The sequence below is a fragment of the Dipodomys merriami genome, unplaced genomic scaffold (genome assembly GCF_024711535.1).
Source record: "Dipodomys merriami isolate MVZ:Mamm:240054 unplaced genomic scaffold, mDipMer1.0.p SCAF_56, whole genome shotgun sequence".
NCBI classification, from domain to species: Eukaryota; Metazoa; Chordata; class Mammalia; order Rodentia; family Heteromyidae; genus Dipodomys; species Dipodomys merriami.
Window position 1 is genome coordinate 8,679,587 of NW_027206135.1, and position 21,978 is coordinate 8,701,564.

A 21,978-nucleotide genomic window follows, 5' to 3' on the forward strand; every position below is an offset into this window, starting at 1 on the left:
GGTAGGGCAGAGCTGGCTTCACCTCAGTGTGCAGAAGAGTCCCTTCATTATGCAGATAGCCTGGGGGTTACTACAGAGGGACATCTGCTCTGTGCCCCTGTGGGCTTCGGGGAGCATGGCTTCTGAGACACAAGCTGGGAGCAGACACAGCAGGACCCAGCCCCAGTCCTCTCATGCCCATTCCTTCCAGCCTTGTTACCCTGCTCCCTAAGGAGGCCCCCTGAATCTGAGAGGAGGAGGGGTGAGTGCTGAGAGAGAGGCGCAGCCAGGCAGGAGGGCTGGGCCCGAGGAAGGGGTGAAGGGGTGTGAGCCAAGGCTGTTTGGGGGCTCAGGAATAGAGGGGACAAGCCAGGGAATTAGAGAGGGAGTTGGAGAGCTGGAGAGACAGGGCCTGGGAGCACTGCAGGGCATTGGGTCATTACTGAGCACGGTGAGTTTGGCCCGTCGGGAGCGCAGGGCAGCCTCTGTGGCCTGGCACTCGTAGGAAGCATCATCAGAGAGTTCCGCGTCAGTGATCTCCAGGTTGTACTGCCCGGCATCTGCAGAGCCCACGACCCGGTATCGTGGCCAGGCTGCAGAGACAGAAAAGGGTGAGGTTTACCATGGGTCTTATCTTACAGCTGAGACCACTCTGCCCCAGAGGATGCATCCTCACCCCAGGTCATCACTGTGCCAGGGCCTGACATCCACAACAGCCCAGTACTCCTACCCCTGCCCTCCTACCCTCTCCTGGGTATCATTAGCAGGTGAGACCAGGGGGACCTAGACTCAGACTCCACCTCCATTGCGAGACTGAAGCGGGAGGGGCAGACAGGCCAGGCAGAAGCAGGAGCAGATGAAATCTCTGAAGCTGTTTGCAGACAAATGTCTCTCATAATGATAGCAAAGGAAGGGGTGGGGGGAGGCAGCCAGCAGGGTGGAGAGAAGGGGGGGGTGGAGAGAGGGAGAGCGTGTGGGCGCTGGGAAATATATAGGGCAGCTCAGCACAGACATGAGCTCACTGGGGCGTCTCTGTGGGACTGGCAAAGGAGAGGGGGAAATCAAGGGAGGCCAAGGCCTCGGCCCCACTCAGCACAGGAGGCAGATGAGAAGGGTCTGCTGGTTCCCTTAAGGAGCCCCTAAACCAGTCTGAGTTCCCTTCACAACCACAGCAGATGGCAGAGGGGGTGGGCCTCTGGCCTTCTCAATTCAGTCTCTCTTGTCCTTCTCCAGGCTTCCGCCCACTCCCCTGCCCTCCTCCCTCCCGTTCCCCATTATCTCCCTCTGTCCAGAGGCTATCGATTCTTCTCACTCCATATCTATTGATCTCCCTCTCTCCCAGTTTCTTTCTCTCTCCATCATCAATAGATCCACCAGACCCATCTCTTCCCTTTCAACAGATTATTCTATGCAGATTTCCCCTACCAGCTCTAATACGTGGACCCCAGAGCAAATAATCTCAACTGCCTCAAATATACTAAGGCTGGAACTCTACACAGCCTGTTGTGTTCTACACTATCCCCGTGCTTTCAAGCTAATGTGTGTGTGTTTTCACAGAGTGTACACTCCCCTTCAGTGCAGAACTCACAGGGGCTCAGGTAAGGTGGGCAGGCCCCAGCATGTTGCACCTGTTAGATGGATCAGCAAACCAAGGCCCAAAGAAGGAACTGACTCTCCCCATATCACCAGGTGGGCAGAAGGTAGAAGGACGATGAACACTAGGTGTCCTGATTCCTCACCCACCCTGCTAGGCAGTTGTTCCAAGGTCTCTCTGCTTGCTTTGGAATACAGGAGGCTGGAATTTTTTGTTTATTCAGAAAAATCACTATGTCTTCTTCAACACCAGCTACATCAACCTAGGTTTAATAAATGCTTGTTGAATGAATAAACAAGTGCTTAAGATGATGTTAAAATACGTTTCTGGCCTTAGAGCAGATATAGCCTGTGCAGGGGGAGGAAAGAGTCTGCAACAGGGCAGAGCAGAGTCAGCCCACGTGAAGCCAGTCTGAAGCATCCTGGGACACAAGTGCCTGAGTTCCCCACCCCCACCCCCTGCAGGGGGGCTGTGCTGTCCCAGGGCTTCCTGAGTGATCCGTCTGCCTGCAGCACCTGGTTCTGTCTGTTTGCCTGTCTCTCTGCAGTTCTCTTATGCAAAGGTCTGTTTCCCTTGATCAACCAGGTTCCTATAGCCTTTCTTGAGCCTATCCAGTCATATGGAAGTACAGAGCTGCTGGGTGGGAGAGACAGAGCTCAGGAGCAAAGTGGAGGCTGGAGTACTGGGGAGTATGTGTGCTAAGGAATTAAGGCAGGCAAGTCCAAGACTCTAACCTGGGAATGTGGATTAGGTATGAAAATGGGACCATCTGGACGTTGCCTGGCTAGGCAACTGTGTGTGTGTGTGTGTGTGTGTGTGTGTGTGTGTGTGTGTGTGTGTGTGTGTGTGTGTGTGTGTGTGTGTGTGTGTGTGTGTGTGTGTGTGTGTGTGTGTGTGTGTGTGTCTGTGTGTGTCTGTGTCTGTGTGTGTCTGTGTCTGTGTGTGTCTGTGTCTGTGTGTGTCTGTGTCTGTGTGTGTCTGTGTGTGTCTGTGTGTACCACTGAGCCACACCTCTAAGCCCCCACTCACCTTTGAGGCCCTGGCCCATACCCAGGGCCAGCCCATCCTTGGTCCATTGAACAATCCCAGAGTAGTTGAGGAGCACACAGGGGAGCACAGCTCGCTGTCCGGCCACCACAGTCTGGTCTGCTGGTTCCTGGCTGAAGCGGGTCTGGGTGCCTGGCAAAGCCAAAGGTGGCATTAGGCAAGAATATGAGTGAGGAGGGGCTCCACTGTGGAGTCCCTACAGGCCCTTACTCCCTGAGGTGGCAAGGGTACCGCCTCGGGCTGGGGAGAGGGCCCTCCAGTTGAGTGCCAAGCCCTCCCCTCCAAGGTAGCACATTCTCGCCCTTGGCTCCATACTCCCTCTGTGTCTTGGCTCAGGGGAATGGGCTTCAGGAGCTGGAGTGCTCAGCAATCACAGGAATGGTGCAGTGTTACGTAAAGGCCTTTGGAGATGGGTCTGGCTCACTCCACTCATTTTGTGGAGCACACACACTTAGGTTCAGGGAGAAGAAGATCTTACCCGAGGATTAGAGCCCAACCCCCTGCCCTGCAGTTCTGAGTTGTTTCTCTATGCCCACCTATTGCCTCCTCAGCAAAGATGGCCGTGATCCTCGCCCCGTCCTTGCAGCTCAGGCTGATACCCACATCATGAACACAGGACACAGCTACAGTTCCCAGCAGGAGCAGCAGGACAGATTCTATGGGCCAGTATGCCCAACTTGGCTGCACGTAACTATAGAAGCTTCCTGGCCCACTGTCTTACTCAGTGAGTTTTGCCTCTGGATCTAAGTGTGGAGGGCATGGGAGTGGGGTGTGTGCACATGAACACACCTGCACACACTCAGCCGCCTACACCTTGGGAACGGAAAGGCCACATGACTTTGTTCCACTTTCCCTCCGGCTGTGGGAAGCTACACATGGCTGCCCGGCTGGCAGCTTGGCCGGGAGCATTTGATTAGAGAACTGCAGTGTAATTGCCTTTAATTGTGGAGCCTAAATGGAGCAGGGAATTGGATTGCGGGTTTCTTCTTTCCCACTGCTCCCACCCACCCGCTTATTCCATCACTGGTTGGCCCCAGAGGTGGGGCAGGCCTGGGCACCTCGCAGAGCCCAGGAGCTGTGGTTATCAGCTCCCTTTGTTGAGCTCTGAGGAAAGGGAAGGGAGGAGGTGGAGTAGCTGGGGGACAGGAAAGGGGAGAGGGCTGGGGCTTCCACGTCGATCATACCCAGGTAATCAAAATCACCTCTCCCCAGAACCCGAGTCCTTTACTCTTCTTTTCAGCCCAGGTTCCTGAATCTTTGCAGAGACCACAATCTCCAAATTCAACCTTTTCCCAAATCTAGCTCTCCAAAATTTCTCTGACCCCTACCAGTGAAGAGAGTATTCCTTTTCTCTATTCCAGGACCTCTCTCCATCAACTACTACTGCAGAGGCTTCTTTCTAGTCTCTTCCCTCTCTTGGTACTGGGGATGGAACTGAAGACTGTGCTAGGCAAGCACTGTCTACCACAGAGCTCCATCACAGTACGGACATCCAGGCCCTCACCTCTCCCTCCTTCTTTTATCTCTTCCAGACTCCAGATTCCTCTCCTCCAGGAAGCCCTCTTAGACTGATCTCTGCTCCCTGAGGCAAGCATCACTCAGCCCTACCAAGACAGTACAATCCCTGGGACTTCCTGTCTGAAGCTACCACAGCGTATACCCACATTTGTTTGTCAGGAAACAGAAGGCAGCCTGCAGGAGCGGGGGCTTGCTCTAGCCTTTCCACTGGAATAGATACCTTTTCCTTTTGGCCAGGGTGTGCTTGGTGGGGAGGGGGGAGTGGGGGGGGAGTGCTCCCTCTTCCTTCTGAGTCTTCCTGCAAGTTCGACATCTATCCATAATGGGTTAGCACTCAAAAGGAGCTGAGAAGTTGTCCAGGAGTGGACTGATGGTGAGATATGACATAACATGACACAGCCTTTTTATATGTGGCTTGTACCAATTCTGCCCTGAGTCTGCAGGGGGAGAGGGGTAGGGTAGACAAGAAGTTGCAAACAGGGTCCCAATCCCATACTTGTGAGTGGCTCCCCAACTTTACAGACTTGACTTTCCATCCATACCTCCTAAAGAAGGAAAGGATAAGGCTCACCCACATTCAAGTGACTATGTGACAGGTGCTGAGATCCTGAGGGGGGATGGGTGGGTCAGGTGAGCAGCCAGCATTATTAATTCAAGCATTGCCTTCATTATTATTCAAATTTATTCATATCCTTGCGCATTTCTCAAGTGCAGTTACAAGCTGCAAGCCCTCCACACTCACGTTTCTCCTTCCCACAGCCTCCTGAGCCCAAGTCAAGGGCTTGAGAGTGAGGTGGCCATTGAGCCTGGCCCAGAGATGCAATTTATATTCATAGCTTTCCTGCATGGAGCCTGGACACCCTGGTCTCTGGCTGAAGTCTCCAGAGGGCAGTGAGCAGCAGGCTCCTTGTCTACTTGGAGTGAGGGGGAGGCTGTGACAGGGTGGGGGTGGAAAGCACTTGGTGAGAGAGTCAGGAGATCATGATCTGGCCTGACTGAGGGATGGGGTGACCTTGGGTGCATGACTTCCTCTTGTGGGTCTTTACTTGCTCACCTGGACAATGACAAGTGTGGACTAGACTCCTTTGGGAGGTCTTCCATGACTCGCCTGCATTCCCTCATAGGCCCATCTACCCACTTCTTACTTCTGCCCTAATAGGGACTGTGGTGCACTCCCCACTCCTCCCTACTGGGTCCAGGGGCAGACTGGCACAGGGCCTGACTGACCACAGATGTTACATGCCAGTCTGCTGATGGACGGAGTGCGAATGAACTAATGCCTAAGTCGACAGTCATGTCTTATAAAACCCCTACCAGGAAGGCAGAGCCTCCCCCCCCCACCCCCCACCAATCACTTCAGCACAGGCAGAGACAGAGCAGGAGGAGGGACAGTGGGGTAAGCAGGACATGGATTCAGTCTTGGGAAGCTCCCTGAAAAAGGGGAGAGGAACAGAGCTGGGAAAGGGAGTACAAGCTGATTCTGGAAGGTTCTGATTCAATTGTGGGGAATGGTGGGGGAAAGTGAGAGCGCACAGGCCACCTAGAAGATGAACAGAGGGTGCACGTGTCAGACAAGGCAACAAGTCACAACAGCTCATTAGCAGGAAGGGCAGACACAAAGGAAATATTGGAATGTCCTGAGTCAAGAAGGCACTTACAACCACAACAGGGTAGGCCTAGCAAGCAGCAACATATGCACTGGAGCACATTTCTGAGTTCCTAAGTGCCTAGCCTTCCGCCATAAATGCTGAACTGAGCCCATCCTGAACTGGAAGTGACAGCTCAGTCCCTCCCCTGAACCTGAACCCATGTCCAGCAATGCAGGGAAACTGCTAGCTGTGGAGCCTGGAGTCAGGTGGGAGGGAACCAGTACGGGCCTGGACACAGACAGCAAGTGAAAACGGACTAGCTTCCCTTGCAGCCTGAAATCAGCAGCCTGACCTCAGAGCCAGGCACTTCTGATCTGGGCTTTTAAAGTGAATTCTCACCTACTTTGGGCCATCAAGTCTTCAGACACTACCACAGAAGGGACAAACTCTTAAGCAGCCACTGTGAAGTCAGGCAGAAGGACATACACACATATGCAGGAATACATGAGCTTGTACACACACACACACACACACACACACACACACACACACACACACACACACACACACACACACACACACACACACACGGCAGGCTGATGGAGGCACAAATGATGCTGTGAACTAGAGACAAAGACAGACACCCACACAGGGACTAGAGGAGAGAAAGAAGTTCTTGTTAGAAACAGCTCAGGATGCATAAGGTATGTTCAACAGGACACCAAGAAAGGCTGGCAAGACAATTATATTCATGGAGTCCGTCCACTGTAGATGAGGTGGGCAGAGACAAAGACTAAGAGAGACCAAGAGAGGCAGGCAGGGAGGTGTATGTGCTTTGTGGGGCAAATCTTGCTCAGCCTTTTCTTTAAAACATGATACCCAGGCCCATGGTGTGACACTGGGGTCACACTGGAGTGCTGTGACTCTGATGCTGCTCTGGTGTTGGATCCTTTGTCTTTCCCACTAGATTCCCTAAGGTTTGCCAGGGTTTTCAGGCAGGTTACTAGCTGAGCCCATGGAGTACAGGGAGCAGAAGAGAGGTCCTGAGTGGGAAGGGATGGGGGAGGTGGGCACTGCAGAGCTCCAAGATCTTTGACAAAATGGGGAGAGGTAGGAGCTGGGGAACCCAGAACTCCTACCAGTGGGTCTCTCTACTTCTCTTCCAGATTTCCTTCCTTTCAGGTTAACCCACGCCTTCCTCACCATCACCCCCAAAACACAAAGCTCTTTTAGCCTCAGACTTGGAATAGTTCCCTCCCCTATTCTCTACTGCACTGTTTGGGCTGCTGGTTACAGCACTTATCACAGCCTGCCCAGGATTAAAAGTTACTCATGTGTGCATTTCTGTCTCCCCTACTCCTGTGGGAGCCCCTGAGAACACAGATGCTTTGATTTACCTTTCTTGTCTCTTCAGCCCCAGCAATACCACTTAATAATAAATAAATATTCTTATTGATAAGATGCTGACTGTGCACCAGACAGTGTGCTACAGATATTATTTCTAGTATTATAAACTACTACACAGTGGCAGTTACTACCACCATTTTATATTTCATTTGAGTATTTGTGTATTTGTTTATTTAAGGGCACTGTCACTTAGCTTTTTCACTCAAGGCTGCATTCTACCATTTGATCCACAGCTCCACTTCAGGTTTTTTGATGAGTTAATTGGAAATAAAATTCTCAATTTTTTTTTTGGCCTGCACTGTAAACCGTAGTCCTCAGATCTCAGCCTCCTGAGTGGCCAGGATTACAAGTGTGAGCCACCAGCACCCAGCCACAACCTCCATTTTAAAGAAAACAGAAATAAAACTAAGACGCTGAAGGTATAGCCAACCATGCCAGAAGGGGCTTGAACTGAATTCTTTTAGCTCCTTACTTGCTGCTCCTGGCATTAGGCTACATTCTGAAAAGGTTCCGTCTTCTCAATGAACTAGATTCGTGACTTCTGTCCCAAAGACAGCATTGGTGCCCATTTGTAACCTCTACAGCTTAGACTTCCAAATTCTACACTCCTTTGGGGCTGGCCAAGGGCCTGTGGCCCTTGATGCAAATATCCTGACAAGGAGGGAGGAGTGCTAGTCAAGGATAAGACACCTGTCAAAGGCATCCAGGGAGGCTTCCGTGACTAATGAAGTACCCATCTTTAAGCCACCAATGGTTGCCAGCAGGAGAGGAAGTAACAACCAACAGCTTCTACTTATGAAGTGCCCATTGCTGTGCTAAATACCTCACTGATAGGATTTCACTTAATGGATGCCACAACCCAATAAGGTTAGAGCAATTATTACTCTAATAAGGAAACCATGGCTCAGCGGCATCACGCGCCTTCCTTCTAGTCATTTCAGCTGGTACATATCCGAATTGAGAAGCACAATAAGGGACAGATGCGGTAACTACAATGAGGACCAAGCTCTTCTTGGAATGATGTTTTAGTAGATACTGCTGTCTTCTGGGACCAACCAGCTCAGATTCTTAAGTCATTACGCAAACCTGTCCCAGAGTGTCTCAGAGTGCTCTTGCTGCTGCCCCTCACCTGGAACACACCTTCTCAGTGTCATTCCACCTTCTCTTCTCAAGGACAACCTTGCTGTGGTACTAGCCTTCCACCTCTGTTTTGCATCTCTCCTCCATCCTTACCACCTGGGTCCAGAGCCCAGCCCAGTCTTTGTGTATGAACCTCTCCTTTTCCCACTGAGCCAAGCAAGGACAGAGAGGTCAAATTCCACTTTTTGTTTATTTTTGCAGTGCTGGAGATTGGACCCAGGACCTCACACATGCAAGGTAAGTACTCTACCACTGAGCTGCTCCCAGCCCTCAAATCCCCTTTCTGAGAACTAAAAAGTGACCTCTAAATCCATCATAGAATGTAAATAGAGCTTCTCGCAGTGATGCACTGTGTGTGTGTGTGTGTGTGTGTGTGTGTGTGTGTGTGTGTGTGTGTGTGTGTGTGTGTGTGTGTGTGTGTGTGTGTGTGTGTGTGTGTGTTTGAGTGCATGTGCGCATACACACTGGGGCTTGAACTCAGGGCTAGGTGCTATCCCTTAGCTTTTTTGCCCAAGGTTGAACCTTGAACCACATCTGCACTTCTAGCTTTTTGCTGGGTAATTGTAGATAAGAGTCTCACAGACTTTCCTGCCCAGGCTGGCTTTGAACTGTAATCTTCAGATACAGCTAGGATTATAAGCATGAGTCACCAGTCCCCAGCAGCTAGGCACTTCTTATGAGCACACATGTACTTCGGCACAAAAGCACACACATTCACTCTCTCACCCACACATACATTCCTTCTGTACGCGCATTCAAGAGCACATCTGTCTCTGAGCCCATGGGCACTCGTCTGCTGTCCTGACACATGTGTCCTCAACCATCAGTTTCCCAGGCCCAGAACCAAAGAGGGAGTGAGGCCAAGTACATGAGAAGCCAGAGAGGCAGGCAGCAGGAAAGGGGGATGGTGAAGGATGGGGCCCTGTCTCCCCGGATTTATCAAACGAGCAGTAATGAACCCCCTGGGCCGGAGCAGTCCCCGAGCTCTCCACTCCAGATCAGGCTGCTGGTTCAAAGGGAAGCCTTTGATTCGCACCGACAGCTTTCAGATGGAACTAAATCTCCCTACTCTCCACTCTCCCTCCTCTCCCTTGCTCTCACATCTTCACTATCCCCACCCCCACTGGACTTTCTTCCCCCCACCCCAGCTATTCCTTCCTACTCCATGAAAAATACAGCAGACAGTCCCTCACATTAGACTCTCTTAGAGAAAAGAGGATTTCAATTCTCTGTGCAGCAAAGGGGAGGGAGAGAAGAAAGGGAGAGCAATTGGCACTTCTGATGGAGAAGGGGAAAAGTGAGGGGGGGGAGAGAAGGAGAGAGGAATGGAGGGCAGGCTGGACAGAGTAAGGGCAGACAGGAGAGAACAGAAACCAAGGCCAGCGACAGCAGGTACAGGCAGACCCTTAGCCATGAAACTCCCAGGAGAGAAGCGCCGTGTCCTCTCACCTGACTGGTCAGGAAAGACTGTGTCTTTTGATTTTGCCCAATACGTAGCAAGCCCCCAGAGTCCTATATTTGATAGGATTGCCTTCAGGGATGGTAACCCCCTCCAGTGGCCCTCTGAGGGGTCAGAAAACTTCACTGACACTCTCAGGGGTACAGAGCAGATGTCGGGTGTTACAGAAAATGGGATGGAGAGTCCCAAATGATGAGTGCGAACCCAGACAAGTGTTCAAATACTCAAGGACTATTACCAGGGCCACAGTCCTGCTCACCAGGACACTCTGGCATCATTTCCCTGGGACAATGGGCAGCAGGGGCCTTGTGCCCTCATCAGACTTTCCTTCACCATCTTCCCCTTTTCAAGTCTTTCTGGTCCCAGGAAGCCTAAGCCACAGGCAAAGGAACCAGTCATTCCTCCCCCATCTGGCTTGGCCACAGCACCCCAATGTCCAACTCCAAGGCTGGGGGACAGGAAGAACAGCCAAAGGGGACTCTTTCCAGGGACCAGATGGGGTTTTACAAGTGGCCACAGTCTGGCCTCGATTCTGGCATTAGAGCAGACAACAGGGGCAGACTGTGGTGTTTAATGTGAAAGGAAGTGTGTTTACTGGTCTGGCCCAGTGGATTAGTTACCTAAAGAGGCAGGAACATGGCTCTTCTGAAAGGCAAAGAGGACAGACCAGGCACTCCCCTGCCAGAAGAGGTGGAGGTCCTTTGAGCCAGGAGTCAGGAGGAGTGGGTACATCAGGTCCTGGCTTTGCCACCAACCAGCTCTGTTGCCTGGCCCATCTGGATCTCGGCTGCCTTAACTATACAAAGAAGGAATTGAATAATTCCTTCCAAGGGTCTTCCCCAGTTTTGCTATCCTAAAACTCCATCAATGCCTCCTGCTCACCCACAGGGCCTCAATATTCTCCCAAGGACTCAGTCCAAGGCTCTGTCACTTTCAGACTGAGAAGAACTGGGGTGTCTGGGGCATTTTCCCCCACAACAGGTTGAATGGGGAATTCAGGGGGAAGAAGAGAGGGAGAGGGAGGAGGAGGAGGGCATTCTTTGTTTGCTTCCATGTGGAAGTCCCTGTCGGAGCTCCTTACACCCTAAGTAAATGGAGAACAGGAAGGTGGCAAGCCGAGGTCCCTGAGCCACCTGTCAGTCCAGGCCTACTCCCAAGGACTTTGGGCTCCAACTGAAAAAGGCTGGCAGGTGTGCCTGGAAACACTCCCACCTGCCCCATTTGGGCTTCCAGCCCCTGAGGCACCTGGGCCAGGCCTCCTCTGACAGCTCTCTACAAATGTGACCTGGCAGGGACCCCCTGACAATGTTTCATGAGAAGGACAAAGGCCTGGTGAGCCCAAGTGGGGTTGGCTACAGAGTGTATGACAGGCGGGGGAGCAGAGAAAGGGTGGCAGGGCTGGTGGACATGTTTGCTGAAAAACTGAAATTTCCATCTGGCTTCAGTGGGCAAGGAAGGGGAGGTAGGGAGAGAGGAGACAGGTGGCAGAGTTCAGATGGGAGACAGAGGCTAAAGGAAAGACAGAGAAAGAAGGAAGAGCAGAAAGTAGGACAGCGCCAGAGCAGGCTGCAAGAGCTGAGGGAGGCGCACACACAGGGCTGGGAGGGCAGACAGGAAAGGACAGACTGAGACCGGCCTCTACCGCCTCTAACCTACAGAAGCAAATAAACGCACCAGGTGCCAAACGCCTGTCTCTTCCAGAGTGGGAGCCAAAGAAACAGAATCTCATTTCTTTGTGATGCCTCCATATGTAAAGACAAAAGGAGAGCAGGGGAAGGATGGGAAGGAATGAGCTGTAGGCAGAAAGAAAAGAGCAAAGGAGATAAAGTAGGCAGTGGGGGGAGTGTAAAAGATTATTTCAAGATGAGGGAGAGAGGGAGGGAAGGAAGGAAGGAGGGAGGGAAGGAGGGAGGAAAGGAGGGAAGGAAGGAAGGAGGGAGGGAAGGAAGGAAGAAAGGAAGGAAGGAAGGAAGGAGGAAGGAAGGATGGACCTAAGATGACACTGTGGTATGAAAGAGACAGAGAACAACACAGACAGAGCAAGATAAAAAGGTTAAATTGAAAGAGAGAGAAAGGGGGGGCGGCGTTAAGATTAGAAAAAGGTCTTGGTAAAAACAAACCCCAAACCCTATTTTATGTATTTATTTGGGCAGTACTGGGGTTTTATTTCTTTTATTTTTGCTCTGCTATGGGGGCTTGAACTTAGGGCTTCACACACTTGCTGGGCTTTTTCAAAGCTGGCCCTCCACCACTTGAGTTAAATCCCACTTCCAGGGCTCGGAATGTGGCTTAGTGTTACAGTGCTTGCCTAGCATGCATGAAGCCCTAGGTTCAATTCCTTAGTACCACATAAACAGAAAAAGCTGGAAGTGGTGTTGTGGCTCAAGTGGTAGAGTGCTAGTAGCCTTAAGCAAAAGCAGCTCAGGGGCAGTGCCCAGGCCCCGAATTCAATCCCAGGACTGCCACCCCCCCAAAAAAAATCCACTTCCAGGTCTTTTTTTTTTTTAACTAGTTAATTGGAGATAAGAGGCTCATAGCTTTTTTTTTTAGTTGTGAAAATACTGTACAGAGGGGTTACAATTACATGGGCAAGATAATGAGTACATTTCTTATCAAGCATTGTAGCCTCCTCCTTTGTTTCCCCTTCCCATCCTCCCCCCCCCCTTTTTTTTTTCTATCCTGACTTTGGACCAGGATCCTCAGGATCCTCAGCCTCCTGAGTAATCTGAATTACAGACATGAGCCACTAGTACCTGGCTTAAATGCTTGCTTGCTTCCTAGGCACACATTTGGGAGCAATCTACTTACCTTAGGCTTCCCCATAGCTAGGATAAACAGGCATGTGCCACTGCTTTCAGCTGGGTATTGAGAAGAAGTCTCATGAAATTTTCTCTGCCCAAGCTGGCTTTGAATAGCAATCCCAACAATCTTAGCCTCTAAGATACACATCTGAGCTACTGGTACCCAGCTAAAACCCTTTTTGAAGCAATGAAGCTCAGTGAGGAAGGAAAGCAAAGCAGTGGAAATGTCTCCAAATTGCTGATGGCTCCTGAGCCACTTCCCTGTAACAGGGGACCCTCTGAAGAGGCAGAAACACATAACGCCTGCTGCCCCTCACAGATGGTGGGACAAGACAAGGGAGGAGGGGAGAAGTATAACCAAAAGCTCCCCAACACTACAAGAAGGAAGAAACTAAAGAAGGCCAGGGAGGAGAGGAGGAGAAGGTAGAGGTCTGGAGGAGAAGGTAGATGGCAGGATGGCTACCTTCTGGTCCCATCTGAAGGTCTTGTGCCTTTAGGTGAAAGAAAAGGAGTGAAGTCTGAGAAATGGGAGGGACTTCTGGAGGGATTAAGCCAAAGAAGAGAAGGAGAAGAGGAGGAGGTAGCTAGCTATATGTGAGGCAATTCAAAGACAGCCAGAGGTCAGAGCCCTTATGTCTCCCACAAAGACCAGCTGGAGCCTTCCTGCCTCCACAAGTGTCCTTGAGGGGCTCTGATCCTTGCCCTCTGAGGATGGAGGTCAGTCACGTACCCCCTCATCTCTAGCATCTCTGCTTCTGCCTGGGCAGATACATACTTTTTCCCCCTGGGTCTAACCCATTCCCTCCTCCCGTATGGAAGCCATCCCCTCCAGCCCCTCCCTCAGGCAGATGGGCATGCTGCCCCCCTGCAGCTCCGTAATTAAGACAAGCACCAGTTCTGCTCTGAAAGCCTCCCTCTGCTTGCTTGAACATTGTTAGTTACTGCTATTATGAACAGAGCTTCAAAGTACAGCCTGAGCAGAGCCAGAATGGTACCTCTGAGTCCCCCCAATAGGCTCAAAGCCCAGCAAGAAATGCAGGCTGGGTCCCAGACCCCCTCCACAGAGATCTCCCACCACTTTTAGGAGCAGTCTCCTGAATAAACAGCCTCAGCTCAGATTCAGAAGGGCTGGGCAGCAAGCAGCAAGGAGAGCCTTCTCTCCTTTTCCCCTGAAAGGAAAGAGCCAGAAGGAAAGACACCAGGCCAGAGCTCTGGAGGATACCATCTCTGCTTCTCGGTTGAATGAGTCTTATTGACATTCCTATCCCCTGGCCTTCACCTCACCAGCAGATCCAGGTGTAAAAATTATTCCCTTCTTGGGCTGGGAAGTTGGCTCAGTGGCAGAGCGCTTGCCTTGCATGGCTGAGGCCCTGGGTTCGATTCCTCAGCACCACATAAGCAAAAAGAAAAAAGCCGGAAGTGGCGCTGTGGCTCAAGTGGTAGAGCGCTAGCCTTGAGCTGAAGAGCTGAGGGACAGTGCCCACGTCCAGAGTTCAGGCCCCACGACCGGACCCCCCCCAAAAAATTATTCCCTTCTGGAATCTAGAACCCAGCATCACAGGTGAATTTACAGGCTCTCTGGCATGTTCAGATGGACCATCTGAGTCCATGAAACAAACAACCAGTATGGGAAGGCATGGGACCCCGATTAATGTTCTCCACATGGGCCACCTGATTCCCTACTAGTGCCTTCAGAAACAGGTGACCTGACAGATACTAAACATGCCCACCACCCAGGTATAGGCCTAGAACCCATGACCACACTTCATGCAAAGCTATAGGCCACTTATTAATGACTTAGTCCTAGAAGCAGATTTTTAAAATTCACATAAGAATTTTATAATAGCACATGACAATGAGCTTTCCATCACTAGACAGGTCCAAAATCGACGTCCAAATGACCCCCTGGTAGCAATGTTCCAGAGGGCTCTGGGTAATATTTGATTCCTTTCCACTCTGGTGCTGTATGATTCTATCTATGCTGTATGATTCTATCTATGCTCATATATTTTCTTCTTTTGACACCTGTCCATCAAAAAAAAAAATCAACTGATGACAGTTTGATTAAGGTAGACTAAGAATTTAAAGAAGGAATTCTGAACAGAGGTAACTGAAGGGAAAAGAATAGGTTAAGCAAAATAGTCTAGGCTGGAAGTCAAAAATAAAGTCATGGCTGGCTGCTGATGTCTCAGGCCTGTAATCCTAGCTACTCAGGCGGCTGAGATCTAAAGACTGTGGTTTAAAGCCAGCCTGGGCAGATAAGTCCATGAGACTCTTATCTCCAATTAACCACCAAAATGCCAGAAGTGGAGCTGTGGCTCAAGTAGTAGAGCGCCAGCCTGAGTATAAAAGCTCAGATAGCACCAAAGACTCGAGCTCAAGCCCCAATTCCAGTCCAGAAGCGAGTGGGAGAAGAAGGTCAGAGATAAACCCTTTGTGTCAAAATAATTAACCAGGAAATTTCAGCACAATAGTGATGATACTCACATATAATCATATTGACTTTGAAGTGTACTTTTGTCTGTATCTAGTCTGTATTTCATTCTGGCATCTTGTGCAGATAATTAGATGGTAAACTCCTTGAGGCAAAAGATATAATGTGCATTATGTATCTTCTGAAATGAACGGCAGGATATAGCCTTGCACACCATAGGTACTCAATAAAGGTTTGTTGTTTGGTTATTTGCATTAATGATTAATGGATCAAACAAAGGAAGTCAACTCAATTCAATATTCAATATGCATTAATTTATGTAACAAATATTTATTGAGCACCTACGACATTATCAGGCCTTGTCCTGAGCCCTGGGATGCCAACCTGTCATCACCCAATAAACACCCCTAAGTACCCAGACAATGCAGTGTTACATGCCATGAAGAACTGACACAGTATTCAAGGTTAATGAACATATTCCAAAGAAAGTGATCTCTAGTTGGGCTCTGATGGAGGAGTAGGTGTTCTCCTGGTCATCTGGGAGAAAAGGAAGGAAGAAGCAAGTATTCCTCAAAGACACAAGGCATAAGAGGTAGTATAAAGTTGGGAAAGCATGGCCATTTAACATCCTAGGAATAGGTGATCCAGCTGGATGAATGAGAAGTTGTTCCTGTTCTCACATTCTAACAGGGGAGACCAATGAGATAATGACCAGGGGTGAGGGCTAAATGGCTCTCCAGTGCTATGCTATGTAGCAGTGGCTACTGCGGAGCAGATGAAATCAGGGTAGGCTTGGTGGAAGCAAGGATGTGGTTACCTCTATAATCTATACACTCCTGTCAGCACAGACATGCAGGTGTTCCAGCCTTAGATGCTGACTGAATGGACATCTTCATGGATGTCTGTGGAATGAATAAATAAACTGCATTTTGTCCCATGTCATATGTCTAAGCTAGTCCTCCTTTCAGCTAAGACTCACTTCTCATTGCCCCTTTTTTAGTTCATCTAGACCCTTTCTATAGCCAGGTGATCTTGCTTGCCACACAGTAGATATTCCATAAATATACATTTGCTGATGAAAATTGCACTGAGCCTCAAATAGGAGGAGGATTTCAACAGCCAGAAAACTGGGGGAAGGGCATTACAGACAAAGGGAACAGCACGAGCCAAAACATGGAGACATAAAAGTCCGGTGAGCAGTTGGAAATGGCTGGGATTCAGGCGCATAAAGAAATTGGAACCAAGATTAGACATCTTTAGATATTTCACACTTTCTGAGCATTTCTCAGTCCTTTCCGCTAGACATTTCCAAGTTACAAAGAGCCATGTGTCTGCCTGGTAAAGTTTGGGGACGGATTTGAGAAGAATCAAAAGGGCCAAGGCTGGTGGCATATGTGTATGACTTTGTAAGTGGGGAGGTGCACATGTCCTGATTTGCACCCACCTGTCTAGGTAAGCTTGTGTTAACGCACATCTGCATACTGCTGTCAGCATGTAGTCATCAAACAGCAGAACAGGGCACTTTTCTGCCTATAACCAGGGCGTTCTATGCTTTTCCAATTAATCTCCATTAAAAAGATTTCCCGCAAAGGCGTTTCTAGAAGCCCTAAGTTGAGGGGTCATCTGGATCAATCCTGCATAAAGTAAAAGCAGCTCCAACTGGCTGCTGAATCGATCCCTCTAACTTGGTTCATTCTGTACATGCGAGGAGCAAGGAATGTTAATTTGCTGCAGGGAGCTCGGGGAGCCTAGAAGTTGAGGCTCCATAATTAACAGCTGCAAGAGCAGGGGCTCAATATGGAGGCCTTCAAGAGGCAGCAACCCTGCACAGGAGAGGGAGGACCCAGGGGTAGGACTGAGGGTTAAGGATACTCTTGACCTTTCTTCTTTTGTCCCGTCCCCTCAGTTTGTCAGTTTGTATGTAAGGTACAAGAGCAGAGGAGGACCAGGAAAGATAACCTATTTATCTTACCACTTGCAGCATTTTGCAGGACATGAATGGAGACTTGGTGGTAGTTGCAGACTGCAAGTTCATAACAGGAGTCCATAGAGAGTTGGGCACTGGTAGCTCACACCTATAACCCTAGCTGCTCTGGAGGCTGAGATCTGAGAATCACAGTTCAAAGCCTGCCCAGAAAAATCCATGAGACTCTTTCCTATCCTCAATTAACCAGCAAAAAGGTAGAAGTGGAGGTGTGGCTCAAGTGGTAGAGTGCCAGCCTTGAGGGGAAAAAGCTAAGCAAGAGTGTGACACCCTGAGTTCAAGCCCCACTACCAGTATATACATTCTTCCTCTCTCCCCCTCCCTCCCTCTCTTCCTTCTCCTTCCCTCCCCCCCCCCCCGAGATTTTTCTCTTTGCTGGCTCTTCCTGGGATTTCAAAATATATGAAGGCCAGGCCAGCCCAAGGGCCTTATTTCTATGAAGGAGGCAAACCATTTCAAAAAAGGAAGAACAATCTGCTTGGATTCACGCGAGCCACTGGGCTTGCCTTCCCACTCAGAGCCCACTACATCCCTCAAATCCCTCTCCTCCAAAGCGATCACTCTGGCCTGTACCTACACAATGCCTTTCTTAACTTTTATAGTCACTAAAAACTCTGCTGATCTAGAGACACCCAATCCTGCTGTCTCCATACATCCCAGCCTCAGGACAGCTGGACACCAGGGGAGGAGCCAAAAGCATGCTACTAATGAAGGTTTTCATTGATGTTTCATACAAAAGAGCAGAGAGGAGCTTGATGGAGCTCCATGGCAAAGAGAATACAGACACCCAGCTATAGGAGCAACCTTGAGAAAGCGGCCCCCACACTTGATCTTGGCACCTCTGAATCTCTCCCTCCCTTTTTGATCACCTACTGTTGCCCCCTAGGGAGACAGATGAAGGGGTCTCTTTTTTTCTTTCCACCACCTCTCTTGTCCCTGGTCTCAGCAATAACCTAATGATTTCTCATTTAGCTGCCCAGCCCTCCATGAAGAGAGCCTCCCTTTGATTGCTTGTGACACCAATCTCACAACAAATTTAGCACCTCGTTTCCTGGATGAGCCAATATTCCCCCTCGATTATCTCCTGGAGTAAGGTACAGGGTGCTGTGCATTCCAACGAGCAGCCTGTGCCTTTCCTGACATCAGAGGCAATCAAGCTCACAGTCCTGGAATGGATGGGTGTGGGTGAGTCCTCCTGGGAGCACTGGAGGTCTCAGGGAGCAATGGGAGGGCTGGGGAGGAGGGCAGAGCAATGAGAAGCCTCTGGAACGAGCCTCTCAGTGGGTGGACGTGAAGAATTCTGGGATGGAAGGTGGGGATGGGAGCAGTTTGACCTTTGCCAAACCCCTCCCGAAATCCTGGTATTTTTATCCAGCTATCCCCACACTCTGGGCTTAAGGATGAGCCTGTAATTAGGCTACTTTACTTGGAATGAATGGGAGAAGAAGAGACATTTCCCTGCTTCATGCTCCCCTCCAAATTTCCTCCCTCCCTCCCTTCCTTCCAGACCTGAGCACTGTCCCTTCCCTTAGCTTTTTTGCTCAAGGTGGTGCTCTACCACTTGAGCCACAACTCCACTTTTGGCTTTTTGATGATGAATTGGAGACTTTCCTACCTGAGCCATCCCTGAAACTATCCTCAGCTCCCAGCCTCCTGAGTAGCTAGGATTATAGGTATGGATTATAGCCACTGGTGCTGGCCATTTCTCTCCCACATAGTATTGCTTAACAATGACTGTTCTTAACAGAATTCTTGCTCCTGGCTGCTGGGCAGGGATTCTACATGGGCTCTGCCTCACTGGCTGTGGTGGGGAGATGATAGGAAATCTCCCCAGACCCAGAGGCAGTTAGGGTGGAAGGGCTGACTTTAGGGAGTAGACAGTAAAGAACAGCCATGCTGACGTAGGGCAGGCAGAAAACAACTTCCAGGAGACCTGGGAAATGAATGAAAAGGGACAGAGGGAGTAGATAAGAAGTTCTTGCCTAAAGGCAAGAGAGGAAACTAGGAGAGACAGGGTTCCCCTGGTCAAGTGAAAATTCAAACTCACCCAAGACAGAAGGATCTCACTTGTGTGAAACAGAATTATGAGAGTTGGGGGCTTTGAAGGTCAATACAGAGGTAAGGAGGGCAGGAGTGAGGGCAAATGAGTTATCTTAGTGACTAAAGGCAGCGATGTCAGGGCTGGGAAGGTGGCTCAGTGGTAGAGCACTTGCCTTGCATGCCTGAGGCCCTGGGTTTGATTCCTCAGCACCACATAAGCAAAAAGAAAAAGCCGGAAGTGGCACTGTGGCTCAAGTGGTAGAGCGCTAGAGCTGAGGGACCGCGCCCAGGCCTAGAGTTCAGGCCCCACGACTGTAACCCCCCCCAAAAAAAAATAAAAATAAAATAAAGGCAGAGATGCCAGGCGGGTAAAGGTCAGAAATCCCCAGGACAGGAGCGCTGACCGTCCCCTCCCCCCCCCCAACCAGTCTAAGGATGCAGACTTCCCCCTGAGAAAGGCAGAAGAGGCAACAGGAGCTTCCAAGGGGAAGGGGCTGATCACTAGGAGGGGTGGCAGATGGCCGCTGTCATTAAAAGGATTCCAATAAGTCCAGGAAGCCTTAGACAACACAGACAAGCTTGGGTAAGCTGTGGGAGGAGAGAATTAAGGAACAGGAACAGAGCCTTAGAGGAAGGAACTAACAAAACATTTTGTTAGTTCATACCAAACATGTTGCCTACTTTTATTCACACTTCAACCCTAAATCTACACAGCAGTCCCTGAACCCCAACGCTAATTCCAATAACAGCAACAACAAAAACACCACTCTAACCAAAAATCTTAAGTAAAATATGGACATCTTGAAGGCAAAGCATTACCAAACCCCTGGGTGCCTGGATCAACAGATGTTCACTAAACAAGTAAGGACCTAAGCCATAACCTCTGGCCAGTAACTCTGGCCTCAGAAGTCCAGGCCCTCACTGGTTACCCCAATACCCCCACTGGAGCTCTAGTAAGTCCCAAATCCCAGCTCTGATTCTTCCCCCATTGGAATCCCTGAGACCTCAGCACACCTCATTTCATGTCCTCTAACTCTATAATCTGTTTTTTTAATTTTTTTTGCCCCCTTCACCACACCTCTAGATAGATGGAGTCTTCAGAATTAATCAATTATCAAGGTAGAGACAAACAAAAGGTGCCAGCTGAATTGGAGGTGACATCAAGGTAGAAATTCAGGCCCCTGGACTCCCAAGCTAATTATAGATACCTCCCCACTTATCTCTCATCAAACCCCCCAAGCTTTCTGTCTTCTTGTCCCATTTCCTGTCCCAGTTGCTGGGTCCTAGAACTTGAAATGGAACCCAGGCTTGATCTAAGGGCCTGAAGCTCAGGACAAAGCAAGCTGATGCTTGAGAGATACAGTAGTAAAAATGAGATAGGTATGCACTGGCGAGCTTAAGCAGTAGACTCCAGGTTAGGAGAGCCCTGATCCCTTCTGTGGCCCAAAGGAGTGTTTTGTAGGGCTCCTTGGGAAGGATGGAGGAGGGTGCTGGGCAGGTTGTTGAGCTGTTCTTCCTATATGTCATATGACTCTGAAGCAGGGGCCTCTCCCTAGGGAGAGAATGGCTGCCACCCCATCCCCCCCACCCCCACCCTTGGGCATCTCCAGAGAGCAAGGCTTGTTCTCAGGACTTGTTCCCGAAGCGGGTGGGAGAGAAGCTGAGTATTATGTTCTGCTCTTGCTGCAGCCAAATCTGATTATCAAGATGTGTGATGGATGAGCTAGGTTTGGACCCCCAGCTCTGGGAGTGGGATGATGGAGTTAGGCTGTCACTCTTTCCCCAGGGGATGAAGCATTGGGTCCCAAGATGTCTGGCACCTGAATACCTGAGAGATGTCTTCCTAACCAAGATCCCAGGGAGACTGAAAATCCCTCCTGGCTTCCAACTGTTTCCTGATATAAAAGCCACTGAGCCTTGTACACTTGAACTAGCTCTCCAAGTTATATTCTGACTCCCCTAAAGTCAGAATCCCCAGTCCCAGGTGGGACTCACTGCCTCTGACCCCCTGCCAATATCTGTAGGGGCCACTCTGAAGGAGGTGAGGCAGTGATGGTGGAAAGGCCCATCTCTGCTTTTGGCTAGGGGCCTCCAGGCATTTCTCAGTGACAGCCATGGGCCTTGGGAGCCTGGGGCAGGGCAGAGAGGGAGGAGGAAGAGACAGTACAGAATAATAATGAAGGATTTTTAATAACTCGTCAGCTATGGTGTCAGTTGAACAGCAGCGGCAGCGCAATCCATTGGGAAAACTTGGTGAGGGATTGTCTTCCAGGGAAATGAAAGGAGTCAGAGGGCTAAGGGCAGACAGAAATTGTCCTCATTCCAGGCATGACAGAGCTTCCAGTTAGCATCTGGCTGGAGGGGCAGCAAAGAGTGCAAACAGAATTACAGAGCCCCAGGCTTGGCCCTCAGGGAGATACCACTCAGAGGCCAGACTCCTCAGCCATGGATGAGGCTGAAGACCCACAGGCAATCTATGAAGACACCTCTCCAATACACAACCACACCCCCAACTTGCCCTGTGAAATAAACCAACTGGAAGGCAATTACATGCTTATCAAAGGACTTCTTCTCTTTACCTAATAATTCACCATGGAATTGTTTGAAGTGGCAGTGTCATCAAAGAAAGCCCCTGATGACCACCTTTTCAAAAGCCTGCTTTACAGAGGAGGACATCGAGGTCTAAAGATGGTTCAGACTGTGAGTAGCACAGGCAGGACTCCTAGAAATGAGAAATCCAGGTCATCTAAAAATTAATGTGATTTTACTTATATAAACATATATCTGCTGCAAAGAGGGTACTGTGGCATATCAAAGGCAGCTGTGGTTTTGGTGGGAAAAAGTGGGTAAAGCTGGGGCATCTACAGCCATTAACACATCTTTCTTTCTCAGCTCACCCTGGGAGGGAGAGCTGTGAGCTGGAAAATGGAGTGATGGTGGGAAAGAATCCAGAGGCCTGGATGAGGGGGAAATTCTGGATCTATCT

The 21,978-nt window shown here is 49.9% G+C and overlaps 1 protein-coding gene across 2 annotated transcripts in view; it reads right to left on the minus strand.

The window, feature by feature from the left end:
* Nucleotides 1–21,978, minus strand: part of Kirrel1 (kirre like nephrin family adhesion molecule 1) — a 112,312-nt gene that overhangs the window by 20,664 nt on the left and 69,670 nt on the right. For both annotated transcript variants that reach the window (XM_069999984.1, XM_069999983.1), the window contains exons 2-3: nt 2,603–2,752; nt 423–572 (exon numbers count right to left, since the gene is read on the minus strand). In XM_069999984.1, the coding sequence (XP_069856085.1) occupies nt 423–572; nt 2,603–2,752 (300 nt within the window). The remainder of the gene's footprint in view (nt 1–422; nt 573–2,602; nt 2,753–21,978) is intronic.